The sequence below is a fragment of the Panulirus ornatus genome, chromosome 22 (genome assembly GCF_036320965.1).
Source record: "Panulirus ornatus isolate Po-2019 chromosome 22, ASM3632096v1, whole genome shotgun sequence".
Lineage (NCBI taxonomy): Eukaryota > Metazoa > Arthropoda > Malacostraca > Decapoda > Palinuridae > Panulirus > Panulirus ornatus.
In genome coordinates this window covers 7,321,326-7,345,364 of record NC_092245.1, presented here as the reverse complement: position 1 = coordinate 7,345,364, position 24,039 = coordinate 7,321,326, and the positions used below count along the sequence as shown (strand labels likewise).

At 41.5% G+C, this 24,039-nt stretch overlaps 1 protein-coding gene across 2 annotated transcripts in view; it reads left to right on the top strand.

Annotated features, from left to right (window-relative positions):
* Positions 1 to 24,039, top strand: part of LOC139756518 (synaptic plasticity regulator PANTS) — a 48,158-nt gene that overhangs the window by 19,741 nt on the left and 4,378 nt on the right. For both annotated transcript variants that reach the window (XM_071675991.1, XM_071675992.1), the window contains one exon: positions 5,587 to 5,727. In XM_071675991.1, the coding sequence (XP_071532092.1) occupies positions 5,587 to 5,727 (141 nt within the window). The remainder of the gene's footprint in view (positions 1 to 5,586; positions 5,728 to 24,039) is intronic.

Below are 24,039 nucleotides of genomic sequence, written 5' to 3'. Positions count from 1 at the left end.
CAGTGGCCCAGTTCTCTGTTCTTAACGCTACCTCGCTAACGCGGGACATGGCGAATAGTTTGAAAAAAAAAAAAAATATATATATATATATATATATATATATATATATATATATATATATATATATATATATATATATATATATATATATATATATATATTTTTTTTTTTTGCTTTGTCGCTGTCTCCCGCGTTTGCGAGGTAGCGCAAGGAAACAGACGAAAGAAATGGCCCAACCCACCCCCATACACATATATATACATACGTCCACACACGCAAAATACACATGCCTACACAGCTTTCCATGGTTTACCCCAGACGCTTCACATGCCTTGATTCAATCCACTGACAGCACGTCAACCCCGGTATACCACATCGCTCCAATTCACTCTATTCCTTGCCCTCCTTTCACCCTCCTGCATGTTCAGGCCCCGATCACACAAAATCTTTTTCACTCCATCTTTCCACCTCCAATTTGGTCTCCCTCTTCTCCTCGTTCCCTCCACCTCCGACACATATATCCTCTTGGTCAATCTTTCCTCACTCATTCTCTCCATGTGCCCAAACCATTTCAAAACACCCTCTTCTGCTCTCTCAACCACGCTCTTTTTATTTCCACACATCTCTCTTACCCTTACGTTACTTACTCGATCAAACGACCTCACACCACACATTGTCCTCAAACATCTCATTTCCAGCACATCCATCCTCCTGCGCACAACTCTATCCATAGCCCACGCCTCGCAACCATACAACATTGTTGGAACCACTATTCCTTCAAACATACTCATTTTTGCTTTCCGAGATAATGTTCTCGACTTCCACACATTCTTCAAGGCTCCCAGAATTTTCGCCCCCTCCCCCACCCTATGATCCACTTCTGCTTCCATGGTTCCATCCACTGCCAGATCCACTCCCAGATATCTAAAACACTTCACTTCCTCCAGTTTTTCTCCATTCAAACTCACCTCCCAATTGACTTGACCCTCAACCCTACTGTACCTAATAACCTTGCTCTTATTCACATTTACTCTTAACTTTCTTCTTTCACACACTTTACCAAACTCAGTCACCAGCTTCTGCAGTTTCTCACATGAATCAGCCACCAGCGCTGTATCATCAGCGAACAACAACTGACTCACTTCCCGAGCTCTCTCATCCCCAACAGACTTCATACTTGCCCCTCTTTCCAAAACTCTTGCATTCACCTCCCTAACAACCCCATCCATAAACAAATTAAACAACCATGGAGACATCACACACCCCTGCCGCAAACCTACATTCACTGAGAACCAATCACTTTCCTCTCTTCCTACACGTACACATGCCTTACATCCTCGATAAAAACTTTTCACTGCTTCTAACAACTTGCCTCCCACACCATATATTCTTAATACCTTCCACAGAGCATCTCTATCACCTCTATCATATGCCTTCTCCAGATCCATAAATGCTACATACAAATCCATTTGCTTTTCTAAGTATTTCTCACATACATTCTTCAAAGCAAACACCTGATCCACACATCCTCTACCACTTCTGAAACCACACTGCTCTTCCCCAATCTGATGCTCTGTACATGCTTTCACCCTCTCAATCAATACACTCCCATATAATTTACCAGGAATACTCAACAAACTTATACCTCTGTAATTTGAGCACTCACTCTTATCCCCTTTGCCTTTGTACAATGGCACTATGCACGCATATATATATATATATATATATATATATATATATATATTTTTTTTTTTTTCATACTATTCGCTATTTCCCGCGATAGCGAGGTAGCGTTAAGAACAGAGGACTGGGCCTTTGAGGGAATATCCTCACCTGGCCCTCTTCTCTGTTCCTTCTTTTGGAAAATTAAAAAAAAAAAAAAACGAGAGGGGAGGATTTCCAGCCCCCCCGCTCCCTTCCCTTTTAGTCGCCTTCTACGACACGCAGGGAATACGTGGGAAGTATTCTTTCTCCCCTATCCCCAGGGAATATTTTTTTTGCTTTGTCGCTGTCTCCCGCGTTTGCGAGGTAGCGCAAGGAAACAGACGAAAGAAATGGCCCAACCCACCCCCATACACATGTATATACATACGTCCACACACGCAAATATACATACCTACACAGCTTTCCATGGTTTACCCCAGACGCTTCACATGCCCTGTTTTAATCCACTGACAGCACGTCAACCCCGGTATACCACATCGATCCAATTCACTCTATTCTTTGCCCTCCTTTCACCCTCCTGCATGTTCAGGCCCCGATCACACAAAATCTTTTTCACTCCATCTTTCCACCTCCAATTTGGTCTCCCACTTCTCCTCGTTCCCTCCACCTTCGACACATATATCCTCTTGGTCAATCTTTCCTCATTCATTCTCTCCATGTGCCCAAACCATTTAAAACACCCTCTTCTGCTCTCTCAACCACGCTCTTTTTATTTCCACACATCTCTCTTACCCTTATGTTACTTACTCGATCAAACCACCTCACACCACACATTGTCTCAAACATCTCATTTCCAGCACATCCATCCTCCTGCGCACAACTCTATCCATAGCCCACGCCTCGCAACCATACAACATTGTTGGAACCACTATTCCTTCAAACATACCCATTTTTGCTTTCCGAGATAATGTTCTCGACTTCCACACATTCTTCAAGGCTCCCAGAATTTTCGCCCCCTCCCCCACCCTATGATCCACTTCCGCTTCCATGGTTCCATCCGCTGCCAGATCCACTCCCAGATATCTAAAACACTTTACTTCCTCCAGTTTTTCTCCATTCAAACTTACCTCCCAATTGACTTGATCCTCAACCCTACTGTACCTAATAACCTTGCTCTTATTCACATTTACTCTTAACTTTCTTCTTTCACACACTTTACCAAACTCAGTCACAAGCTTCTGCAGTTTCTCACATGAATCAGCCACCAGCGCTGTATCATCAGCGAACAACAACTGACTCACTTCCCAAGCTCTCTCATCCCCAACAGACTTCATACTTGCCCCTCTTTCCAAAACTCTTGCATTCACCTCCCTAACAACCCCATCCATAAACAAATTAAACAACCATGGAGACATCACACACCCCTGCTGCAAACCTACATTCACTGAGAACCAATCACTTTCCTCTCTTCCTACACGTACACATGCCTTACATCCTCGATAAAAACTTTTCACTGCTTCTAACAACTTATATATATATATAAGTAACGTAAGGGTATAAGTAAGTAACATAAGGGTAAGAGAGATGTGTGGAAATAAAAAGAGCGTGGTTGAGAGAGCAGAAGAGGGTGTTTTGAAATGGTTTGGGCACATGGAGAGAATGAGTGAGGAAAGATTGACCAAGAGGATATATGTGTCGGAGGTGGAGGGAACGAGGAGAAGAGGGAGACCAAATTGGAGGTGGAAAGATGGAGTGAAAAAGATTTTGTGTGATCGGGGCCTGAACATGCAGGAGGGTGAAAGGAGGGCAAGGAATAGAGTGAATTGGAGCGATGTGGTATACCGGGGTTGACGTGCTGTCAGTGGATTGAATCAAGGCATGTGAAGCGTCTGGGGTAAACCATGGAAAGCTGTGTAGGTATGTATATTTGCGTGTGTGGACGTGTGTATGTACATGTGTATGGGGGGGGGGTTGGGCCATTTCTTTCGTCTGTTTCCTTGCGCTACCTCGCAAACGCGGGAGACAGCGACAAAGTATAAAAAAAAAAAAAAAAATATATATATATATATATATATATATATATATATATTGAAATTTATAGGGATTTATTTGTGCATGTGTGGACATGTATGTATATACATGTATGTGTGGGTGGGTTGGGCCATTCTTTCATCTGTTTCCTTGTACTACCTTGCTAACGTGGGAGACAGCGACAAAGTATAATAAATAAATAAATGTAATCAAGAAAATTAATGGAAATATTGATGATACAGCAGAATGTTTGCATTTCAGGTTGCTGATATGAATGGTCATATTTAGTTATTTATTATTTCTCTTTTTAGTGAATGTTATAAATTGTATTCTATTTATATGCTACAGGAATTTTTTTTTTGTTAGTTCTCATTAGTAAGCTCTTACCTAATGCATGAACTAATAAGTATCTGCATATTCAGAAAAATGTACAAAATCTTACCTATCCTAGAAAGAATGTACAGCAAAATCTTACCTACCCTGTCCCAGAGAAATGTGGATTTTACAAATAGGTTGATACACTTCTGCCATTTTCTGTATGTGTTGTATTTTCTTTTCATTGCTTGGATAACATTTTAAGTATTATTTGTTGCATTGTCTCCATTATTTATGTAATGTTTTGTGTATGTTTTTTCCCATGGCTCGTAACCTCTTATTTTACATGCAGATGGATGTCATGATATAGTGTGGTGCACTGCTGCATGCACTTTTTTGGTACTTACTGTGTGCTATGTCATGACTCTTTTGTGTTTGACATTGATGCAAGCATGAGGCACTGTTTCCTATCATCCTTTGCTGATACAAGAATAACTATGAAAGTCACATCAGTTCAGGATGCTGAAAGGCTTCAAAATGACAAAGTAAGTCTTCCAATGGGCCACAGAGATCAACTTTCATTTCATTGGGGATAAATCTCAAATCCTCTGGTATGGGAAAACTGAAAAAAATTGAAATCAGTACTGAATGCAGGACAGATAGAGACACTTATAAATCAGTGGAATAATGTGAAAGACCTCAGAGTAATAATGTTTAATGATCTGACATTCAATAACTCCATGAAACAACAGTTGCTTTCTCCAGGGACATGATAGGTTGGATCCTAATGGCTTTCAGGACAAGAGAAGGGAAACCAGTGATTCTATTCAAGGCCCTAATTCATTCACATGAAATACTACTGTGTTTTAACACCAGTCTATAAGGTGGACAAAATTGCAACTTTAGTGTTCAGAGATCTTTCATGGTCCATATTAATGTGGTAAAGGAACTTGTTGGGAATGACAGAGATCACTGAGGCTCTACTTCCTGGAGTGTAGATTAGAGAGTATAACAACATCAATGCATGGAAAATCCTAGAAGGCTTGGTTCCTAGCTTACTCTCAGAAATAACATCTTAATGGCATGACAGGCATGGAAAACTGTGAAATATGACCTCTCAAATACAAAGATGTGATATGCATACAAATAGAAAGCACCTTAGACATGTGGGCCCCAAAACTTCAACACCTTGCCCATGACCTTGAGAAACACCATAGGATGTACAAAGAAGTTTAAGAGGGCCATGTATAAGTACCTACAAAGTTTACCAGACTGACTGGGCCTGCAGGCTGCTATTTCAAACAGCTTGGCTGATTAACAACCCAATCCAACAACTTGGGCCCAGCCTGGGCTATGGGACTAGAAGGCCTTTGAAGACCTCACTAGTTATAATTTCTGTAGGTACAGTATTTATATCTCAGCTAGTAATTTTATAACCTATCCATTCTACTTAATACTGAAAGAATGTTTATTGTTTTTTCGGTAATTTTCATCCTTTGTGTATTTAGCACTTTGTTGTGTACAGTTGCAATTCCGATTGATGAAAAAGAACATATGTTTGACCTATACCATCAGTCTTCAGTGATTGAAAGCGAGAGGGTACGCCGTCAAGAGAGGTTAAAAGGGCATCATGCTAATACCATTTGGGAAAAGCGAGATTCTCCACCAGATGACTGGAACAAACCTCTACCAGAGTATCTTCAGAAGCATGAGGAGGTATGAATATTATCTATAAAAGTATTATATTTGTACTGACATCATTCATTTCAATATTTCCATACAAAATTTAACTCCTAAGTGTCAAGAGTTGTAACTTGATGACTGCCATAATAGGTGCCATGGGTCTTCATATGAGTACTATCTTTTGTAAGCAATTTTGAACCATCAGCAGATATTATTGACTGTATGACCACAGGATTTTTATGTACATAGAGTTACTTAGGTACATAGACTACAAACCCAAGGTCCAAGCGAGGTGGTCTGGCCATAACACTATTGAAATACAGTCTCCTTAAAAGCAATAGAAGAAAAGAATAGCAAAACAAAGGCTCTCTCCCCACCCTCCACTCCCTCTGGCAACATGCTGGATAGAAAACAGGTAGAAAAATACCTTGCAGGATTAATATGCATGATGGAAATTTGTATAAGAAAGTCATAAGATAGATGAACATGAATATGTCTTGCATCCCTTCATGTTTTGTTGTGAGGACAATAGTAAGGATAAACTTCAGCTCTCGACTTACCTTGTCTGTATTATTCCTGATATTGAAGAATGATACAATAATTCTTGCTCACTCTCTCAAAGCAGGTGACACGGGTTAATCAATGCTGATATGTTACCACAGCTTGGTCATTGAGAGGTTAGGGGTTTAGAAGGTAGCTAATATACCACTACATTATGATGACTGATTGAATGAATTTTCAATACTTGAGAGTGACAAGTGATTACCAAGCCTCATTTTGATGATATTAAAGGTGTTGCTGTGAACAACATTTTCTGGGATGATATTCCACACATCAATAATATCATTGGTAAAGAAATAATTCGTACTGTGTAGATTAAGTTAGTGACCTCTCTGCGTTTTTGTCTATTTTCTCACATTGGTAGTGCTGGTGCTACGGTAAAGAATTTTTTAATTTGACATTATTGAATTCTTTAAGTATTTTAAACCTTTATATTAATATGCCTTGGAGATGCTTCTTGCTTAGGTAGAACAAGTGTAATTCTTGCCATATGTCCTCATATAGTTTCTTATGCAAGGAGAGAATCAAATTAGTTGGTCTTTGCTGCACTGCTTCCAATATAAGAATATCCTTTCTCAAGTGCAGGCCAAAAACTCAACTGGATGTTCAAGGTGGGGATTTAATTAGACTTAGGTTTTGTGGTAATATCACATCCTTGCTCTTGTATGAAAAGTTTTTTTTTAGTAAATGCTAACATCGTATTTGCTTTCTTAGCAGCTTCATTACAGTACCAGGAGAATTTGAAGTTGTTGGAGATAGTGACCCCTAGATCCCTCATACAGGGTGTTCTTTGTCTTGTGGTCCATCCGTTCAAAATTTGTTTTTTTATTGAGGTTTCCTACTTGCAACAACTCACATTATTTGATGTTAAAGGGCATATTCCATTTTTTAGACCATTCAGCGATTATGTCTAGATCCTCTTTTAATCTTAGCTTATCTTCTTCAGTTAATATAGCATTGCCAATCATTGTTCCATCTGCAAATATGGGCTCTTAATTAAGTTGTTCATCCTTACATCAATAAAAGTATAGGCCCAGGTACGGATCCCAGGGGGACACCCACTAATAATGGGTGACCATGGTGATGATTCATGATTCAATATGACTTTCGGCTTCCTGTCACGTAACTAGGCTTCTCTCCAATTTCCCATGCAACCAGTAATCCCCAAGGCCCAGACATTCTGCATCAGTTTAACATGGGGGACTTTGGTAAATACTTTCTCAAAGTCCAGGAATGTAATGTCTGTTGCTTTTGTCTTGCCATAGGTATTGAATAATTTATAAGATTCAAGAGGTTTGTAAGGCATGATCTACACCCTCTGAAACATTATATTTATTTATTATACTTTGTCGCTGTCCCCTGTGTTAGTGAGGTAGTGCAAGGAAACAGACGAAAGAATGGCCCAACCCACCCACGTACACATGTATATACATAAATGCCCATACTCGCACATATACATACATATCCATACACAGACATATACATACATACACATGTACATATTCATACTTGCTGCCTTCATCCATTCCTGTCATCACTTCGCCATACATGAAATGGTGCCCTCTTCCCCCCGCGCATGCGCGTGAGGTAGTAGGAAAAGACAACAAAGGCCGCATTCGTTCACACTCTTTCTCTCTCTCGCTATCATGTGTAATGCACCAAAACCACAGCTCCCTTTCCACATCCAGGCCCCACAAAAGTTTCCATGGTTTACCCCAGACGCTTCACATGTCCTGGTTCAGTACATTGACAGCATCTTGATTCTGGTATACAACATCGTTCCAATTCACTCTATTCCTTGCACACCTTTCACCCTCCAGTATGTTCAGGCCCTGATCGCTTAAAATCTTTTTCATTCCATCCTTCCACCTCCAATTTGGTCTCCTACTTCTCATTCCCTCCACCTCTGACACATATATCCTTTGTCAATCTTTCCTCACTCATTCTCTCCATTTGACCAGACCATTTCAATACACCCTCTTCTGCTCTCTCATCCACACTTTTTATTACCACACATATCTCTTACCCTTTCATTACTTACTTGATCAAACCACCTCACACCACATATTGTCCTTAAACATCTCATTTCCAACACATCCACCCTCCTCTACACAACTCTGTCTGTAGCTGCCTCACAACCATATCACTTTGTTGGAAGCACTATTCCTTCAAACATACCCATTTTTGCTCTCTGAGATAACGTTCTCGCCTTCCACACATTCTTTAAACTCCCAGAACCTTCGCCCCCTCCCCCAGCCTGTGACTCACTTCTGCTTCCATCTGCTGCTAAATCCACTCCCAGATACTTAAAAACCTTCACTTCCTCCAGTTTTTCTCCATTCAAACTTACATCCCAATTAACTTGTTCCTCAGTCCTACTGCTCTTATTCACATTTACTCTCAGCTTTCTTCTTTCACAAATTTTACCAAACTCAGTCACCAGCTTTTGCAGTTTCTCACCTGAGTCAGCAACCAGCTTTCTATCATCAGCAAATAACAGCAAACTCACTTCCCAAGCCCTCTCATCCTTAACAGACTGCATACTTGCTCCTCTCTCCAAAACTGTTGCATTCACCTCCCTAACAACCCCATCCATAAACAAATTAAACAACCATGGAGACATCATGCAACCCTGCCACAAACCGACATTCACTGGGAACCAATCACTTTCCTCTCTTCCTGCTCATACACATGCCTTACATCCTTGATAAGAGCTTTTCACTACTTCTAGCAACTTACCTCCCACACCATATACTCTTAATACCTTCCAAAGAGCATCTCTATCAACTCTATCATATGCCTTCTATAGAACCATAAATGCTACATACAAATCCATCTGTTTTTCTAAGTATTTCTAACACACATTCTTCAAAGCAAACACCTGATCCACACATCCTCTACCACTTCTAAAACCACACTGCTCTTCCCCAATGTGATGCTTTGTACATGCCTTTACCCTCTCAATCAATACCCTCCATATGTTAAACTCTCACCTTTATCCCCTTTGCCATTGTACACTGGCACTATGCATGCATTCTGCCGTACATACATTGAATATCCTCACCAACCAGTCAACAACACAGTCACCCCCTTTTTTTATTAATAAATTTCACTGCAATACCATCCAAACCCGCCGCCTTGCTGGCTTTCATCTTCCGCAAAGCTTTCACTACCTCTTCTCTGTTTATCATCCCATTCTCCCTGACCCTCTCACTTCGCACACCACCTCGACCAAAACACCCTATATCTGCCACTGTATCATCAAACACAATCAACAAAGCTTCAAAATACTCTCTCCATCTCTTTCTCACTTCATCACTGCTTGTTATTACTTCCCCATTAGCCCCCTTCACCACTGTTCCCATTTATTCTCTTGTCTTACGCACTTTATTTACCTCCTTCCAAAACATCTTTTTATTCCCCCTAAAATTCAATGATACTCTCTCACCCCAGCTCTCATTTGTCCTGTTTTTCACCTCTTGCACCTTTCTCTTGACCTCCTGCTGCTTTTTTTTTTATAAATCTCCCAGTCATTTGTACTTCTTCCTTGCATAAAACATCCAAATGCCTCTCTCTTCTCTTTTAATAACAATCTTACTTCTTCATCCCACCACTCACTACCCTTTCTAATCTGTCCACCTCCCACCTTTCTCATATCACAAGCATCTTTTGTGCAAACTATCACTGCTTCCTTAAATACATCCCATCCCTCCCCCACTCACCTTACGTCATTTGCTCTCTCCTTTTTCCATTCTGCATTCAATCTCTCCTAGTACTTCCTCACACAAGTCTCCTTTCCAAGCTCACTTATTCTCCCCACTCTCTTTACACCAACATTCTCTCTTTTCTGAAAACCTCTTCAAATCTTCACCTTCGCCTCCACAAGATAATGATTAGACATCCCTCCAGTTGCCCCTCTCAGCACATTATTATCCAAAAGTTATTCTTTTACGTGCCTATCAGTTAACACGTAATCCAATAACACTCAGACCACCTCTCCTACTTACATATTTATTTAATTATTTTTATATTTATTTTGCTTTGTCGCTGTCTCCCATGTTAGCGAGGTAGTGCAAGGAAACAGACAAAAGAATGGCCCAACCCACCCACATACACATGTATATACATACACGTCCACACACGCAAATATATATACCTATACACCTCAACGTATACATATATATACATGTACATAATTCATACTGTCTGCCTTTATTCATTCCCAACGCTACCTCACCACACATGGAATAACAACCTCCTCCCCCCTCATGTGTGTGAGGTAGCGCTAAGAAAGGACAACAAAGGCCACATTCGTTCACACTCAGTCTCTAGCTGTCATGTAATAATGCACCGAAACCACAGCTCCCTTTCCACATCCAGGCCCCACAGAACTTTCCATGGTTTACCCTAGACGCTTCACATGCCCTGGCTCAATCCATTGACAGCATGTCGACCCCGGTATACCACATCATTCCAGTTCACTCTATTCCTTGCATACCTTTCACCCTCCTGCATGTTCAGGCCTCGATCACTCAAAATCATTTTCACTCCATCCTTCCACCTCCAATTTGGTCTCCCACTTCTTGTTCCCTCTACCTCTGACACATATATCCTCTTGGTCAATCTTTCCTCTTTCATTCTCTCCATGTGACCAAACCATTTCAAAACACCCTCTCTGCTCTCTCAACCACACTCTTTTTATTATCACATATCTCTCTTACCCTATCATTACTTACTCGATCAAACCATCTCACACCACATATTATCCTCAAACATCTCATTTCCAGCACATCCACCCTCCTTTGCACAACTCTATCCATAGCCCATGCCTCGCAACCATATAACATTGTTGGAAGCCACTATTCCTTCAAACATACCCATTTTTGCTTTCCAAGATAATGTTCTCGATTTCCACACATTCTTCAATGCTCCCAGAATTTTCGCCCCCTCCCCCACCCTATGATTCACTTCTGCTTCCATGGTTCCAGCCGCTGTCAAATCCACTTCCAGATATCTAAAACACTACACTTCCTCCAGTTTTTCTCCATTCAAACTTACCTCCCAATTAACTTGACCCTCAACCCTACTGTACCTAATAACCTAACTGTTATTCACATTTACTCTCAGCTTTCTTCTTTCACACACTTTACCAAACTCAGTCACCAGCTTCTGCAGTTTCTCACCGGAAACAGCCACCAGCGCTGTATCATCAGTGAGCAACAACTGACTCACTTCCCAAGCTCTCTCATCCATAACAGACTGCATACTTGCCCCTCTTTCCAAAACTCTTGCATTCACCTCCCTAACAACCCCATCCATAAACAAATTAAACAACCAAGGAGACATCACACACCCCTGCCATAAACCTACATTCACTGAGAACCAATCACTTTCCTCTCTGCCTACACGTACACATGCCTTACATCCTCGATATAAACTTTTCACTGCTTCTAACAACTTACTTCCCACACCATATATTCTTAATACCTTCCACAGAGGATTTCTATCAACTCTATCATATGCCTTCTCTAGATCCATAAATGCTACATACAAATCCATTTGCTTTTCTAAGTATTTCTCACATACATTCTTCAAAGCAAACACCTGATCCACACATCTTCTACCACTTCTGAAACCACACTGCTTTACCCCAATCTGTTGCTCTGTACATGCCTTCACCCTCTCAATCAATACCCTCCCATATAATTTCCCAGGAATACTCAACAAACTTATACCTCTGTAATTTGAGCACTCACTTTTATCCCCTTTGCCTTTGTACAATGCCACTATGCAAGCATTCTGCCAATCCTTAGGCACCTCACCATGAGTCATACATACATTAAATAACCTTACCAACCAGTCAACAATACAGTCATCCGCTTTTTTAATAAATTCCACTGCAATACCATCCAAACCTGCTGCTTTGCCGGCTGTCATCTTCCACAAAGCTTTTACTACCTCTTCTCTGTTTACCAAATTATTTTCCCTAACCCTCTCACTTTGCACCCCACCTCGACCAAAACACCTTATATCTGCCACTCTATCATCAAACATATTCAACAAACCTTCAAAATACTCACTCCATCTCCTTCTCACATCACCACTACTTGTTATCACCTCCCCATTAGCCCCCTTCACTGAAGCTCCCATTTGTTCCCTTGTCTTATGCACTTTATTTACCTCCCTCCAAAATATCATTTTATTCTCCCTAAAATTTAATGATACTCTCTCACCCCATCTCTCACTTGCCCTCTTTTTCACCTCTTGCACCTTTCTCTTGACCTCTTGCCTCTTTCCTTTATACATCTCCCACTAATTTGCATTATTTCCTTGCAAAAATCGTCCAAATGCTGATCTCTTCTGTTTCACTAATAATCTTACTTCTTCATCCCACCACTCACTACCCTTTCTAATCTTCCCACTTCCCATGCTTCTCATGCCACAAGCATCTCTTGCACAAGCCATCACTGCTTCCCTAAATACATCCCATTCCTCCCCACTCCCCTTACGTCCTTTGTTCTCACCTTTTTACATTCTGTACTCAGTCTCTCCTGGTACTTCCTCAAACAAGTCTCCTTCCCAAGCTCACTTACTCTCACCACTCTTTTCACCCCAGCATTCTCTCTTCTTTTCTGAAAACCTCTTCAAACCTTCACCTTAGCCTCCACAAGATAATGATCAGACATCCCTCCAGTTGCACCTCTCAGCACATTAACATCCAAAAGTCTCTCTTTCGCGCGCCTATCAATTCACACGTAATCCAATAATGCTCTCTGGCCATCTCTCCTACTTACACACATATACTTATGTATATCTTTCTTTTTAAACCAGATATTCCCAATCACCAGTCCTTTCTCAGCACATAAATCTACAAGCTCTTCACCATTTCCATTTACAACACTGAACACCCCATGTACACCAATTATTCCCTCAACTGCCACATTACTAAATCTTTGCATTCAAATCACTCATCACTATAACCTGGTCTCATGTTGTCTTTTCCTGGCGCTACCTTGCGCACATGCAGGGGAAGGGGGGGTGTCATTCCATGTGTGGCAGGGTGGCTACGGGAATGAATGAAGGCAGCAAGTATGAATTATGTACATGTGTATATTGGGGTGTCTAAATGTGTGTGGATGTAACTAAGATGAGAAAAAAGGAGAGGTAGGTTGTATGTTTGAGGAAAGGAACCTGGATGTTTTGGCTCTGAGTGAAACGAAGCTCAAGGGTAAAGGGGAAGAGTGGTTTGGGAATGTCTTGGGAGTAAAGTCAGGGGTTAGGGAGAGGACAAGAGCAAGGGAAGGAGTAGCACTACCCCTGAAACAGGAGTAGTGGGAGTATGTGATAAGAGTGTAAGAAAGTAAACTCTAGACTGATATGGGTAAAACTGAAAGTGGATGGAGAGGGATGGGTGATTATTGGTGCATATGCACCTGGGCATGAGAAGAAAGATCATGTGAGGCAAGTGTTTTGGGAGCAGGTCAGTGAGTGTGTTAGTAGTTTTGATGCATGAGACCGGGTTATAGTGATGCGTGATTTGAATGCAAAGGTGAGTAATGTGGCATTTGAGGGAATAATTGGTATACATGGGGTGTTCAGAGTTGTAAATGGAAATGGTGAAGAGCTTGTAGATTTATGTGCTAAAAAAGGACTTGTGATTGGGAATACCTGGTTTAAAAAGAGAGATATACATAAGTATACGTATGTAAGTTGGAGAGATGGCCAGAGAGTGTTATTGGATTACGTGTTAATTGATAGGCACGCGAAAGAGAGACTTTTGAATGTTAATGTGCTGAGAGGTGCAACTGGAGGGATGTCTGATCATTATCTTGTGGAAGCTAAGGTGAAGATTTGTAGAGGTTTTCAGAAAAGAAGAGAGAATGTTGGGGGTGAAAAGAGTGGTGAGAGTAAGTGAGTTTGGGAAGGAGACTTGTTTGAGGAAGTACCAGGAGAGACAATACAGAGTGAAAAAAGGTGAGAACAAAGGACGCAAGGGGAGTGGGGGAGGAATGGGATGTATTTAGGGAAGCGTTGATGGCTTGTGCAAAAGATGCTTATGGCATGAGAAGCTTGGGAGGTTGGCAGATTAGAAAGGGTAGTAAGTGGTGGGATGAAGAAGTAAGATTATTAGTGAAAGAGAAGAGAGAGCCATGTGGACAATTTTTGCAGGGAAATAATGCAAATGAGTGGGAGATGTATAAAAGAAAGAGACAGGAGGTCAAGAGAAAGGTGCAAGAGGCAAAAAAGAGGGCAAATGAGAGTTGGGATGAGAGAGTATCATTAAATTTTGGGGAAAATACAAAGATGTTTTGGAAGGAGGTAAATATAGTGTGTAAGACAAGGGAACAAATGGGAACATCAGTGAAGGGGGCAAATGGGGAGGTGATAACAAGTAGTGGTGATGTGAGAAGGAGATGGAGTGAGTATTTTGAAGGTTTGTTGAATGTGATTGATGATAGAGTGGCAGATATAGGGTGTTTTGGTCAAGGTGGTGTGCAGTGTGAGAAGGTTAGGGAGAATGATTTGGTAAACAGAGATGAGGTAGTAAAAGCTTTGCGGAAGATGAAAGCCGGCAAGGCAGCAAGTTTGGATGGTATTGTAGTGAGATTTATTAAAAAGGGGGTGACTGTATTGTTGACAGGCTGGTAATCTTATCTAATGTATGTATTACTTATTGTGAGGTGCCTGAGGACTGGCGGAATGCTTGCATAGTGCCATTGTACAAAGGCTAAGGGGATAAGAGTGAGTGCTCAAATTACAGAGGTATAAGTTTGTTGAGTATTCCTGGGAAATTATATGGGAGGGTATTGATTGAGAGGGTGAAGGCATGTACAGAGCATCAGGTTGGGGAAGAGCAGTGTGGTTTCAGAATTTGAAGAGGATGTGTGGACCAGGTGTTTGCTTTGAAAAATGTATGTGAGAAATACTTAGAAAAGCAAATGGATTTGTATGTAGCATTTATGGATCTGGAGAAGGCATATGATAAGAGTTGATAGAGATGCTCTATGGAAGGTATTAAGAATATATGGTGTGGGAGGTAAGTTGTTAGAAGCAGTGAAAAATTTTTATTGAGGATGTAAGGCATGTGTACGTGTAGGAAGAGAGGAAAGTGATTGGTTCTCAGTGAATGTAGGTTTGCGGCAGGGGCACGTGATGTCTCCAGGGTTGTTTAATTTGTTGGGGGGGTGGGGGGGGTTGTTAGGGAGGTGAGTGCAAGAGTTTTGGAAAGAGGGGCAAGTATGCAGTTTGTTGTGGATGAGAGAGCTTGGGAAGTGAGTCAGTTGTTGTTAGCTGACAATACAGCGCTGGTGGCTGATTCTTGTGAGAAACTGTAGAAGCTGGTGACTGAGTTTGGTAAAGTGTGTGAAAGAAGAAAGCTGAGAGTAAATGTGAATAAGAGCAAGGTTATTAGGTGCAGTAGGGTTGAGGAACAAGTCAACTGGGAGGTAGGTTTGAATGGAGAAAAACTGGAGGAAGTGAAGTGTTTTAGATATCTGGGAGTGGATTTGGCAGCGGATGGAACCATGGAAGCAGAAGTGAATCATAGGGTTGGAGAGGGGGTGAAAGTTCTAGGAGCATTGAAAAATGTGTGGAAGTTGAGAACGTTATCTTGGAAAGCAAAAATGGGTATGTTTGAAGGAATAGTGGTTCCAACAATGTTGTATGGTTGCGAGGTTTGGGCTATAGATAGAGTTGTGCGGAGGAGGATGGATGTGCTGAAAATGAGATGTTTGAGGACAATATGTGGTGTGAGGTTGTTTGATCGAGTAAGTAATGAAAGGGTAAGAGAGATGTGTGGTAATAAAAAGTGTGGTTGAGAGAGCAGAAGAGGATGTTTTGAAATGGTTTGGTCACATGGAGAGAATGGGGTGAGGAAAGATTGACAAAGAGGATATGGGGAGAAATGGGTGAGGAAAGATTGACAAAAAGGATATATGTGTCAGAGGTGGAGGGAACGAGAAGAAGTGGGAGACCAAATTGGAGATAGAAAAAGATGGAGTGAAAAAGATTTTGAGTGATCGGGGCCTGAACATGCAGGAGGGTGAAAGGCATGCAAGGAATAGAGTGAATTGGAACAATGTGGTATACCAGGGTCAACGTACTGTCATTGGATTGAACCAAGGCATGTGAAGCGTCTGGGGTAAACCATGGAAAGTTCTGTGGGGCCTGGATGTGGAAAGGGAGCTGTGGTTTTGGTGCATTATACATGACAGCTAGAGACTGAGGGGGAACGAATGTGGCCTTTGTTGTCTTTTCTTAGCGCTACCTCGCTCACATGCTGGGGGAGTGGGTTTTCATTTCATGTGTGGTGGGGTGGCGACGGGAATGAATAAGGGCAGAGAGTATGAATTATGTGCATGTGTACATATGTATATATCTGTGTGTGTATATATATGTGTACGTTGAGATGTATAGATATGTATATGTGCGTGTGTGGATGTGTATGTATATACATGTGTATGTGGGTGGGTTGGGTCATTCGTTTGTCTGTTTCCTTGCACTACCTTGCTAATGCGGGAGACAGCGACAAAGTATAAAAAAAAAGTGTATATATGTATATGTTTGTGTATGTATATATATGTATACGTTGAAATGTATAGGTATGTATATGTGTGTGTGTGGATGTGTATGTATATACATGTATTTGTGGGTGGGTTGGGCCATTCTTTCATCTGTTTCCTTGCGCTACCTCGCTAACGCGGGAGACAGCGACAAAGTATATAAAAAAAGTGTATATATATATATATGTTTGTGTATGTATATATATGTATACATTGAAATGTATAGGATATGTATATGTGTGTGTGTGGATGTGTATGTAGGTGGGTTGAGCCATTCTTTCGTCTGTTTCCTTGCGCTACCTCGCTAACGCGGGAGACAGCGACAAAGTCTAATGAAAATAAATAAATAAAATCTCCAAGAATGATTGAGTCTTTATCCCATATTGCCTGTTATAAACTCTTGGACATGACAGTGTCAATATCAGCTAGCTGACTAGGGTGTTTATATACAATGTTTATGTAAGGTTTGGAAAATTATATGCGAATCTAAACACACGTGTTTAACAGCAGGAGATGTAGTAATCTGAATTTTGATGGGGTTTTTGGTAAGATTTTACATAGAGTGAAGTTCCATCTCCTTGACACTCTTTATCCCTTACAAATTATTTATTGTGTGGCAGATTGTACTCGCTAATCAAATCATTGTTTTTTTGTGATCAGAAATGTTTCTGTTAAATCAGTTATATCATTATGTTCAGTGTTTACCAAATGGGGCTATTCATCCCTTTTGTTTCGGAATGATCTTTATTCATGTAAAGTCCATATACTTTCTTCAAGTGATTTCTCTATGAGACTGGTGGTATAATTTGGTGACTGCCTATTGTTAGACAAATGATTTATTGTGTGGCAGATTGTACTCTCTAATCATATCATTGCTTTTTTTTATTAGAAATGTTTCTTTTAAATCAGTTATATCAATGTGTTCACTGTTTACCAAACAGGTCAATTCAGCTCTTTTTTTTTGGAATGATCGTATATTCATGTAAAGTCCATATAATTTCTTCAAGTGATTTCTCTGTGAGACTGGTGGTTTAATTTGGTGATTGCCTACTGTTAGACTGTGTGATGATCCCCCCATGAGCCCCCCGTCGTCGTTGTCATCTCCACTGTCTGGTGGGATGGGAAGGGGACTTAATCTGACCTCCCTCACGTGACATGTAATATGACCTGATCTGACCTCACCTCAACTGCCTGTTTGATGTGGTCAACATGCTGACCTCTACTGGGCCTAAACAAAAAATTTTTCCTTGCAGTTGTAAGGCAATTTGATCTTTGATTTGCACAGCTAAAAGTTCTGTCCCATTTTGATAAGGTGAATGCTGTCTGCTGTATAATCCTCTTATCTCCCCGAAAGTCAAGTCATGGGTCTACAAAGCCAATGCTAGCACCTGTGCACTGGCATTTCACTCTTTCATTTACATCTCGGACTCTACTAAGAGTGTCGTTACCTACAGTATGTCTCAGGGTAGTGTTAACTATGAGATTGTTATCCGATCGTTCTTTCAGATTGCTAATCATCTCGTTACATTCATCTATAATAACTGTTTAATATGAATTCTTAAGGTCAATGTCGTTGCTCCCACCATTCACCTCTAAACTTGACTTTTTAGTTGGTACTTTAATGTCTTTAATTTTTTGTTTGATGTGGGAAATTTGGCACTAGGGTTGACATGAACTGTTCATGTGGCTCTTGAATTCCCTGCCATGTATTTACCCAGATTTCTGACCAGCAAATCTGCTTTAATCACGGAATGGTCGTCTTCGCTCTTTTCTTGCAAGTTGCTCATAAGAGGGGTTGACAGGGGTTGAGAGAGATGAGAGAGAGAGAGAGAGGGGGGGGGGGGTCTCATGAGGAAGGAGGAGGATGGTTGAGGAGTGATGTAAACTTGGAGGGATGGAACTGGGAGCTTGATTGAGGGTTAGAGGAGTTTAGATGGTGGTGAGATGAGATAACACAATGGGGGACCTGAGGTTTAGGACAGGCTGTGGGGGCATAGGTTGGATGGGAAGGATATTAGTGGGGGAGGGTTGGGGCAGGCAGTGAGCACTGAATGGGTGCGTGATGGCAGGTTGTGTGGGGAGGGTTAGAACGAAGAAGGGGTAGACTAGGATGGCAGGGGAAAGTTGGCGTTGGGGTGTAGGTAGTGAGGGTTAGGTCATGGTGCACCAATTCCAAATGTTGTATCTCACCTCTGAGTATTAATTTTTCCACAGTTAAGGCTTGAAAGCTCCTTAATTTCACTTAAATCAGTTTGTTTAACCCTTTTTTTTTTTTTTTTTTGCAAATTATCATGATTTATGCAGAACAAGCAATCTTGGTCCTATTATCATAAAATCCTTACTAAAACCTAGACCACAGGATGGTCATGGGAAGCAAGCAGCTGGTGCCATTGTAATAAAAAATTACACATGTAAACTGAAAGTTTAGTAAATGTAAATATAAGTGTATTGGCTTTAGGCCTAGTCAATCACTACTACACTACTCCTGGATGGCACACAACACATCTGTGATGGCATCATCATCTTTGTCCCCCCACCCACCCACACACACACACACTCTGTTTAGTGGAAGTAGACATATACAAAGCATGTGACACAGTTCCCCAACATATCCTCACACAAGAGATACTTGACACCACCTTCCACAAAAATGACAAAAGTGGACTTAATAATTTCATAGCTGGCCAACAAGACATTGTCATTCATGATGGCTTCACCTGCTGCCCAAGAAGCTGTTCTTTATCCAACCCTCTTCATTTTCTTCCAGCATGGCCTCCCAAAAACCTCCATAAGGCCACACTCTAATGTTAATTATTATTATATGGCCCCAGAACCTGATTCTAGGGACTCCTAAAGCTTCAAGGTTGCATTACACTCAGTAACATGGACAAAATTGACTCCTTTGAAGTGAAAAGTTCTTTGATGAAACTGTACTGTTTTGATAACTGACAAAGATACAGCCTTGCCAAAGTTGACTTTTCACTCATGGTGTAAAATCAGTCAGGTGGGGTCTGGTAAGAGATGACCTCACACTCACATCACATCACCCATGTAACACTACATTACCCAGTTAGACTACTTACCATTGATAGACCCATCCCTCGCTTTATGCAAGGGTTATGTTCTGCGAAAACCTCGCACAAAGAGAAATTACACGTAGCAAATCAGTAGACTCACAAAGAATAATGGGATGTGTACAGCTGCTTTGTGGTGAGTGCTGGTGGATTCTCCTGTTACCTACATTATGTAGCTTCTGATGTCAAGCCTACTTATCTAGCCATCCTGTTACATGCATTGAAATGGCTTTGGCTTAGCTACATTGTCATGTTTATATAAACGCTCATAATTCTTTGGATCTTTAGACCTAAGCTGAAGGGTATATGGCTGGTCTGCTTCTTCACCTCATGCTCTATGTTTATTGTGAGCATTTTCATCATCTCCACCTTGGCAGTGGAGCAGAGTGGACCATAACACTTCGAATTTCCTTTGCATTTTTTCTTATGTTGCGGACTGTAGATTTACCCAGGTTGTATGCATCCCCAAGCACTAATGCTCCTTCACCAGCATTTGCATGTAAGATTTCTAGCTTTGTTTCAAAGGTCAGAGAGGTTCTCTTTTGTTTAACTGCTTGTTCTGGGGATGCTGTATTAACAACACAACACAGGGTTGCGGGAAAATCACACTAGCCAGCATACCCAAATCACACAAGTAGCACAGATCCGCACAATGGTGGTAACCGTGAGACTGACCCCCAAGCATGAACTTAATACACTCCACCCAAAACCCTCGTTTACTGCACCTGCCAACCCTCACTGAAGTTTTGATGCACTTTCTAATGCATACTCCCTCATAATAGTGAATTTTGACTGCCTATAAAAAATGACTGGTAGAAGTAAGTTCCATGCTTTAGAACCAAATCATGTTTTGTGATCCTTCATAAAGTGAGGACAGTATATCATAAATTTTTTATCCCTGGGGATAGGGGAGAAAGAATACTCTCATGCATTCCTCATGTGTTGTAGAAGGCGACTAAAGGGGACGGGAGCAGGGGGCTGGAAACCCTCCCCTCCATGTATTTCAACTTTCTAAAAAGGGAAACAGAAGAAGGAGTCATGCAGGGAGTGCTCATCCTCCTCGAAGGCTCAGATTGGGTTGTCTAAATGTGTGTGGATGTAACTAAGATGAGAAAAAAGGAGAGATGGGTAGTATGTTTGAGGGAAGGAGCCTGGATGTTTTGGTTCTGAGTGACTTGAAGCTCAAGAGTAAAGGGGAAGAGTGGTTTGGGAATGTCTTAGGAGTAAAGTCAGGGGTTAGTAAAAGGACAAGAGCAAGGGAAGGAGTAGCACTATTCCTGAAACAGGAGTGGTGGGAGTATGTGATAGAGTGTAAGAAAGTAAACTCTAGATTGATATGGGTAAAACTGAAAGTGGATGGAGAGAGATGGGTGATTATTGGTGCATATGCACCTGGGCATGAGAAGAAAGATCATGAGAGGCAAGTGTTTTGGGAGCAGGTGAGTGAGTGTGTTAGTAGTTTTGATGTACGAGACCGGGTTATAGTGATGCTTGATTTGAATGCAAAGGTGAGTAATGTGGCAGTTGAGGGAATAATTGGTGTACATGGGGTGTTCAGTGTTGTAAATGGAAATGGTGAAGAGCTTGTAGATTTATGTGCTGAAAAAGGACTGGTGATTGGGAATACCTGGTTTAAAAAGAGAGATATACATAAGTATACATATGTAAGTAGGAGAGATGGCCAGAGAGTGTTATTGGATTACGTGTTGATTGATAGGCGCATGAGAGACTTTTGGATGTTAATGTGCTGAGAGGTGCAACTGGAGGGATGTCTGATCATTATCTTGTGGAGGTGAAGGGGAAAATTTGTAGAGGTTTTCAGAAAAGAAGAGAGAATATTGGGGTGAAAAGAGTGGTGAAAGTAAGTGAGCTTGGGAAGGAGACTTGTATGAGGAAGTACCAGGAGAGACTGAGTACAGACTGGAAAAAGGTGAGAACAAAGGATATAAAGGGAGTGGGGGAGGAATGGGATGTATTTAGGGAATCAGAGATGGTTTGCGCAAAAGATGCTCGTTGCATGAGAAGCGTGAGAGATGGGCAGATTAGATAGGGTAGTGAGTGGTGGATGAAGAAGTAAGATTATTAGTAAAAGAGAAGAGAGAGGCATTTGGACGATTTTTGCAGGGAAATAATGCAAGTGAGTGGGAGATGTATAAAAGAAAGAGGCAGGAGGTCAAGAGAAAGGTGCAAGAGGTGGCAAAGAGGGCAAATGAGAGTTGGGGTGAGAGAGTATCATTAAATTTTAGGGAGAATAAAAAGATGTTTTGGAAGGAGGGAAATAAAGTGCGTAAGACAAGGGAACAAATGGGAACTTCAGTGAAGGGGGCTGATGGGGAGGTGATAACAAGTAGTGGTGATGTGAGAAGGAGATGGAGTGAGTATTTTGAAGGTTTGTTGAATGTGTTTGATGATGGAGTGGCAGATATAGGGTGTTTTGGTCGAGGTGGTGTGCAAAGTGAGAGGGCTAGGGAGAATGATTTGGTAAACAGAGAAGAGGTAGTAAAAGCTTTGCGGAAGATGAAAGCCGGCAAGGCAGCGGGTTTGGATTGTATTACAGTGGAATTTATTAAAAAAGGGGGTGACTGTATTGTTGACTGGTTGGTAAGGTTATTTAATGTATGTATGACTCATGGTGAGGTGCCTGAGGATTGCCGTTATGCTTGCATAGTGCCATTGTACAAAGGCAAAGGGGATAAAAGTGAGTGCTCAAATTACAGAGGTATAAGTTTGTTGAGTACTCCTGGGAAATTATATGGGAGGGTATTGATTGAGAGGGTGAAGGCATGTACAGAGCATCAGATTGGGGAAGAGCAGTGTGGTTTCAGAAGTGGTAGAGGATGTGTGGATCAGGTGTTTGCTTTGAAGAATGTATGTGAGAAATGCTATGTGGAAGGTATTAAGAATATATGGTGTGGGAGGCAAGTTGTTAGAAGCAGTGAAAAGTTTTATCGTGGATTAAGGCATGTGTACGTGTAGGAAGAGAGGAAAGTGATTGGATTCTCAGTGAATGTAGGTTTGTGGCAGGGGTGTGTGATGTCTCCATGGTTGTTTAATTTGTTTATGGATGAGGTTGTTAGGGAGGTGAATGCAAGAGTTTTGGAAAGAGGGGCAAGTATGCAGTCTGTTGTGGATGAAAGAGCTTGGGAAGTGAGTCAGTTGTTGTTGCTGATGATACAGCGCTGGTGGCTGATTCCAGTGAGAAACTGCAGAAGCTGGTGACTGAGTTTGGTAAAGTGTGTGAAAGAAGAAAGCTGAGAGTAAATGTGAATAAGAGCAAGGTTATTAGGTACAGTAGGGTTGAGGGACAAGTCATCTGGGAGGTAAGTTTGAATGGAGAAAAACTGGAGGAAGTGAAGTGTTTTAGATATCTCCCAGATATCTAAAACGGATGGAACCATGGAAACGGAAGTGAATCATAGGGTGGGGGAGAGGGCGAAAGTTCTGGGAGCCTTGAAGAATGTGTGGAAGTCGAGAACATTATCTCGGAAAGCAAAAATGGGTATGTTTGAAGGAATAGTGGTTCCAACAATGTTGTATGGTTGTGAGGTGTGGGCTATGGATAGAGTTGTGCGGAGGAGGATGGATGTGCTGGAAATGAGATGTTTGAGGACAATATGTGGTGTGAGGTGGTTTGATCGAGTAAGTAATAATAGGGTAAGAGAGATTTGTGGTAATAAAAAGAGTGTGGTTGAGAGAGCAGAAGAGGGTGTTTTGAAATGGTTTGGTCACACGGAGAGAATGAGTGAGGAAGGATTGACCAAGAGGATATATGTGTCAGAGGTGGAGGGAATGACGAGAAGTGGGAGACCAAATTGGAGATGGAAAGATGGAATGAAAAAGATTTTGAGTGATCGGGGCCTGAACATGGGTGAAAGGTGTTTAAGGAATAGAGTGAATTGGAACGATGTGGTATACCGGGGTCGACGTGCTGTCAGTGGATTGAACCAGGGCATGTGAAGCGTCTGGGGTAAACCATGGAAAGTTCTGTGGAGCCTGGATGTGGAAAGGGAGCTGTGGTTTTGGTGCATTATTACATGACAGCTAGAGACTGAGTGTGAACGAAAGTGACCTTTGTTGTCTTTTCCTAGCGCTACCTCGGGCACATTTGGGGGGAGGGGGTGGTTATTTCATGTGTGGCGGGGTGGCGA